Source organism: Podarcis pityusensis (genome assembly GCF_964106645.2).
Source record: "Podarcis pityusensis genome assembly, chromosome: 3".
Taxonomy (NCBI): domain Eukaryota; kingdom Metazoa; phylum Chordata; class Lepidosauria; order Squamata; family Lacertidae; genus Podarcis; species Podarcis pityusensis.
The window spans coordinates 122673118-122679117 of NC_138026.1; the positions used below are offsets into that span (position 1 = coordinate 122673118).

General features: G+C 58.3%; 1 protein-coding gene across 5 annotated transcripts in view; it reads left to right on the forward strand.

The window, feature by feature from the left end:
• Positions 1-4821, forward strand: part of DNMT3A (DNA methyltransferase 3 alpha) — an 85848-nt gene extending 81027 nt beyond the window's left edge. For all 5 annotated transcript variants that reach the window (XM_081000056.1, XM_081000058.1, XM_081000060.1 and 2 more), the window contains 2 exons: positions 792-910; positions 1192-4821. In XM_081000056.1, the coding sequence (XP_080856182.1) occupies positions 792-910; positions 1192-1333 (261 nt within the window). In that variant the 3' untranslated portion in view covers positions 1334-4821. The remainder of the gene's footprint in view (positions 1-791; positions 911-1191) is intronic.
• The last annotated feature ends 1179 nt before the right edge of the window (positions 4822-6000 follow it).

Below are 6000 nucleotides of genomic sequence, written 5' to 3' on the forward strand. Positions count from 1 at the left end.
CATTAAAATATCACACATTAAAAACTTCCCTGAACAGGGCTGCCTTCAGATTTCTTTTAAATGTCAGGTAGTTGTTTATATCTGACATCTGATGGGAGGGCATTCCACAGGGTGGGTGCCACCATCAAGAAGGCCCTCTGCCTGGTTCCCTGTAACCTCACTTCTCACAATGAGGGAACCGCCAGAAGGCCCTTGGCGCTGGATCTCAATGTCCGGGCTGAACGATGGGGGTGGAGAGGCTCCTTCAGGTCTACTGGACCTTTGAGGCCGTTTAGGGCTTTCAAGGTCTGTGCCAACACTTTGAATTGTGCTCGGAAACGTACTGGCTTTCAAAGAGAATCAGACCAGTTCCTGGAGGAGGAGAGGGCTGTGAGAGACTCCTGCTCTGTCTCCACAGTCCAAGGCAGCCATGTGGCCCCTGGATCCCAGTTTGAGGGCAGAGTCGCCCTTGTGTCCGATTCCCACTTGCAGGTTTCCCTCTGGAGCACCTGCTTGGTCCCTGTGAGGATTTGAAGGGCCACGGGCCTGATCCAGCAGCTTCTCCTTCTATCCTTATGAGAACAAGCCAAGGGTACCTACCCTCTTCTGCTGAAGCTGCCAGTGCCCCCTGCAGTTGCTGGTCAGAGTTGGGGGCAAGCGGAGTCCCCTGCTGAGGAAGGGCAGGGGGGTCAGGCAAAGCGGGGACTGGGGAGGCGAGGGGCCAGCTTCATGGGCTGGGAGGGGGGCAGGGTGGACGTCCCGCAGCCCCCCCCCCCGCTGACCTTGCCTCCGCCCTCTGTGCTCCCGCCCAGTTCAGCAAAGTGCGAACCATCACCACTCGCTCCAACTCCATCAAGCAAGGCAAAGACCAGCATTTCCCCGTCTTCATGAACGAGAAGGAAGACATTCTGTGGTGCACCGAGATGGAGAGGTGGGTGCCTGCCTTCCTGGTTAGTGGGGGGGGGGGCTGGGTGGTGCTGGGGGCTCCTTTTCCACTCAACTATTCTGTGCTGTGGGGCGGGAATGGGGGGGTTGGCTGGAGTCCTGGCTCCCTGCACATGGGCATAGCTGTCAACATTTCCCCTTTTTAAAGGGAAATCCCCTTGTTCCCAATAGGGTTCCTCGCAAGAAAAGGGAAAAGTTGGCAGCTATGCCTCCGGGGCCTGCTGCCACGCTGGGTGCTGACTGCCCCCCCCCTTTCTTTCCCTGCAGGGTCTTTGGCTTCCCGGTCCACTACACCGACGTCTCGAACATGAGCCGCCTGGCGAGGCAGAGACTCCTGGGTCGCTCCTGGAGTGTGCCAGTGATCCGCCACCTCTTTGCCCCCCTGAAGGAGTACTTTGCCTGCGTCTAAAGAGACACCCGCCCTCGGAACTGGCAAAGCAGAGGAGGAGGAGGAGGAGGCGTCTCAAACACAAACCCCCCCCCCCGAACAGAAGAGAAGGGGCACCAGAGAGGAGGCGGAGGTGGTGGCTGGTGGGCAAGAGGGAGGGAGGGAGGGAGAGGACGGCCCCCCCACCCACGGGAGGGTCTACCACCCGCCCATCCTCTCCCCGGGTCAAACCGCCCCAGACCAACCGACCGGCCCCCCTTTTCTGTTGGTGACCCTTCAATTTCCTGCTCTTTCTGGACGGCTTCGCCTCGTCCGTTGGGTTTCCGCCTCTCCTCGGCTGAGCCCCGGGCACGGAGCCCGGCTGTCCGGGCGCCCACGGGCGTGTGCCCCCCCTGCCAGCCTCCGCAATGGAGGAGGAGAGCCCAGAGCTGAGCGGGCCTTGGGGCGACAGCTTCGCCCCTGCTCAGTCGAGGAGCACAAAGGGAGGTGCCGGGAGGGGGCCTCCTCGTGTCTACCAGCGCCATTCCTGCGGCGGAGGGTGGGGGCGCAGGTCCGGAAGCTGCCCGCCCCCTTCCACCCTGACCCCCCTTCCCCACAGTATTTGGGTGCCTACCAGGCCGGAGACCTTGACCAGTCCAGCTCCTACAGCCGCTCTTACCTCTTGTTTACAGTTTATATATATGTGAGAGTTACGTGAGAGAAATGTCTATATATATAAAAAAAAGGTACTGTTACTGCTGTACAACTGACTTTCAAAATGGTGCTTCTACATCAAGGGAGAGGGCGCACCCGTGGCAGCTTAAGGGGGGGGCTCCGTGTGCTGGCCCCCGGGGGGGCTTCTCAGAAAGGGAGGGCAGGCGGGCTAGCAAGGGCGGGTGCCGCTCTCTGCCCTGGGTGTCATGCAATAATGCTTTCCCCCCCGCAAAAGGCGACCCTCAGGCCAGGGGCCCCACCCACCCACCCTCCGCAGTGTCCCAAATAGTGGCCCCCACGTAAACTGGTGCTTTCTCACAAGGGGGGGCCCCCTGGGTGTCCTCCCCAGCAGGCAGACCGGGCGCTCGACTCAGCCGAGGTCTTTCTTTCCTCCATTTCTGCCCCTGGAACCGCAGGCTCAGCAGTGGGGGGGGGTCCATGAGGGGAGGGGGGTAGATAAAGGGGGTGCCCTTTGGCACCCGCCCCTCCCCATTCCTCTGTAAGCGCGGGGGCGTTTGGGGGGTCCGTGCCGCTGCTGCCCCCTTCCACCCGCGGCTGATGTGAACGGCAGGGCTCCTGTTTTGCTAGAACAGGCTCCGGCTGTGCTACCCGTCCCCCCCCCCGGCTGCCCCCCCAACCCACCCTTTGCAAGGCCCCCCACCCTACAAATACAGGGTTGAGGGGCAGCTCCTCCCAGGGTCCTTGCGCAGAGGGCGGCGGGGTTCCTGGGCTCTGCCTCCCTTGGCAATTGTGTGCACTTTAGTCCTTTGGGGCAGGGGGGTGCAGAGAGCGGCCAGCTTGGCCCCCCCACCCCCCCGGACGCCCCTCGGGGCGCGGCCTGGGAGGCTGCTTCTCCCTTCCGCTTGTGGGGAGGGCTCCCAGCAGGGCCCGAAGCCCTTGGTGCTAACAGGGAGCCGGGTTGGGGGTCCCCCGCTGCCCCCCGCCTCTGCCTCTGCCTCCCCCCCCCCGCCGTCTTCCCTGCGTTCATGGTGCTCTCGGAGGCAGCGGCTTGGTGCTGAGGCAACGCTCAGGAGCAGGGGGGCCAGGTCTGCGGGAGACTGCTGGCCCCCGCCCCACTTCTCCCCCCCAGCGGGTGAAGCAGTTGCAGCTGGCAGGGGTGCTCTCTGGTCTCGGTGCTAACTGGGGAGCAGGCAGGCAGGCGGGGGCCTCCTCTCCCTTCCCCTCAAACTGTGAAAGGTGCTGGGGTCTCGCTCAGGACCCGATGGGGAAGCCAAGGGAGGGGGGCACTGGGGGGGCTGTCTGGCAGGACGCGCTCCCAGCCGCCTCCCTGGCAGGTGGGCAGGCGGGCACCTCCCTCTCTCCAGCCCCCCTGGGTGGGCGGCACTTTGATGGCCCCCACCCGTTGGCCACAAGGGGGTGGGAGAGGGAAGAAGGGGCCGCCTTTGGGCTTACTTTAGTCTAACTTCTTTGGTGCTATGCGGGACGCCTGGGGGCCCCTCCCGGCCATGACCTGTCCCTTTGGGGGGGCTTCCCACCCGGGCCAAAGGGAGCCCACGGAGCGCTCCCAGCCCCTGACCAGGGAAGCTTATCTTGGCAGAGAATCGAAGGTGGGGAGGGGGCAGCGGCCCCTCCCCACAGAGCCTTCCTTCCAGCGACTGTTGGCTCAGTGGAGTGGGGGGTGGGCTGGCCACCATTCCCAAATTCAGCAGCTAATAGCTGGATTCCCCAATTGCTGCCCCCTCCCTTAGGTCTGCCTGGGAGACCCTCTTTCTGAGCAACCCAGCTTCATGGAACTCCCCCCACCCCACCCCCAGACCCCTCCCCAAACTGGAAGTGGCCTCTCGGGAAAACCTCCTGTCTGTTTTGTCTTTTCAGCCCCCCAACTCCCCCCCCCAAAGGCGTCCCGCTGTATTTGTCTTGGATCTGTTTTGCTGTCTGCTACAGAATCCACCTGCTTCCCCCCGGGGGGGCGAGAGGAAGACGGGGGGGAGGATGGGGGGTGGCTTTAGGGACCGGCTTGACTCTGGCCTCCTCTTGCGATAAAGAGGGCCCCCCTTCCTGCCAGGTTGCGCAGCCCTAGACTGAAAAGCGGAGCAACCGGACTGCCCCCCCCCCCACTTGCCTGAATTCCTTTGTCAACCACAGAATGATATGGGGGCAACTAAGGTGCTAAAAAAATATCCCTCTTTTATCACAAATCTCTATTGTTAACTTAAGTCTGCTGTCTGGACAATGACTGTTTTTTTTGTTTTCTTGTAGTGGAGTTTTAAAAGAGCTCTATTATTTTACTCTTATATATTATTATTAAAAAAAAGAAAAAAAGGCATTTTAACTTTGTACTTGAAACCTTTAAGGAAAGATTTCATGTGTTTTAGCCTAGGCATTGAAGTAGCTGAGACGCTTTTACTGTTTGTGGGAAATCATGTATTCATGCTGAAGAAATAAATCTTGTCAAGATCCTGGGAAGAGCTCGGCCACGTTCCCTGCTCTCCAGCCGTCGCTGCCGCCTTCCCAACATTCCATGCCGCTGACCGCCTCCCCGCCCCCCCCCCGCACCCAGCAACACCCCCCCTCACTTTGCTTTTCTTTGCTAGGATGATTTTGGGATGCGCCATCCTTTCTGCCGCTTTCCCCCCCGCCGCCTCTCTTTTTTTTAGGGTTGCTTCTATATTTATTGACAAATAAATAATGTACATTTCAGAGTATGGTTCTGCTATGCCAGGGGTGGAAAGTGTGTGGGGGGGGTGGGAGGCCCAGCTCTCCACCCCCGCCGGGCAGGCTGTTGTATCTCTGTGTAAGTATTGCTCGTGACATAGCTGTTTTATAAAAATAATTAAAAGGTCCATGGTGCCGCAGATGTTAGAAAGTCTGTCCGTTCCGCCTCCATCCCATCCTTTGCGTTTTTTGTTTTTTTTTCCATTTGTGCCCAGGACACTCTGAGAAGGAAAGGCTCCTTTGCTGATGTACTTTGTGCTGGAGAACACTTGAATAAATGTTCTGTTTTGTGCAAAAAGGAAAAGCGAAAAAGCCCCGGAGCCTGTCTGCCGTCATGTGCTTTTTGTCGCCCTCGTGCTCCGAGCGTTCGTGGCAGCGGCAGGGTGGCTCTTGCTGGGAGGCCGGGGGCACAGGCAGGCCCCCCCGGGGGTCTCTCCTAGCAGAGAAGGCCACTCTCGCAAAAGGGTCAGGGGGATCCACCAGGCCACATGCTTCACACGGCTGTGGAGCCTGAGAATCCACGCCCTTCGGTCGCTGGCCCTGGGAAGGCTGCCTTCGCACACCCAGAAGGAGGCAACTCGCCTTTTTGATGGGAACCAGCCGCTACTGCTGGTAAAACGCCTGTCAAAAGCAGAATCTACTTCTGACAACTTGCCCTTACCCAGCTGACATCCAAAGAATACCCAATTTCTACAGAGTTCTGTGTTATTTCGTTACATATATGCGGTTGAGATTCCTGCAGGATCCTTGGGCAGCGTTCAGAATCCACCAATTTGCCACTTGTGACCAAGTGAAGATGCCCAGGTGCCAAGATGCCCAGGTACCTGGTGTCTCCAGCTGGAGGTGCCTGCCTGCGGATCCTTGGATCTTGCCCATTTTCACACACAAGCAACACATCCTGTAGAAATCTAACCGTGATATTTTATCTGCACAATCTGAATGAATTTCAGGAACCAAAAAGTCGTACTGAAAAATACAACTTTACAGCCAACCAAATGGCAACTAGGCGTTCTGTTTTGGCGACGGTTCCCCTGCCTTAAGGAGCCATTTGGCACCTCACTGATATATCTCTTGAGTTTTTAACGCTGCCCTTGAGGTTCCTTCCAACTCTGATTCCATGCTCAATGTTTAGTATTTAAGCAGAAGACAACAAGTGCCAGGTAACCACTATGATTCAAATACGGGTTGCGTTTGGGAATGTGTCTTTTAACAAGAGATTTGTGCCTGCTATTCAGGCGTAATCTTGCCAGGCCTGGATGTAGTGCCAACTCGAAGCACTAAACCTGGTTGTAGTGGCAAGACTACCCACATCTATTTAT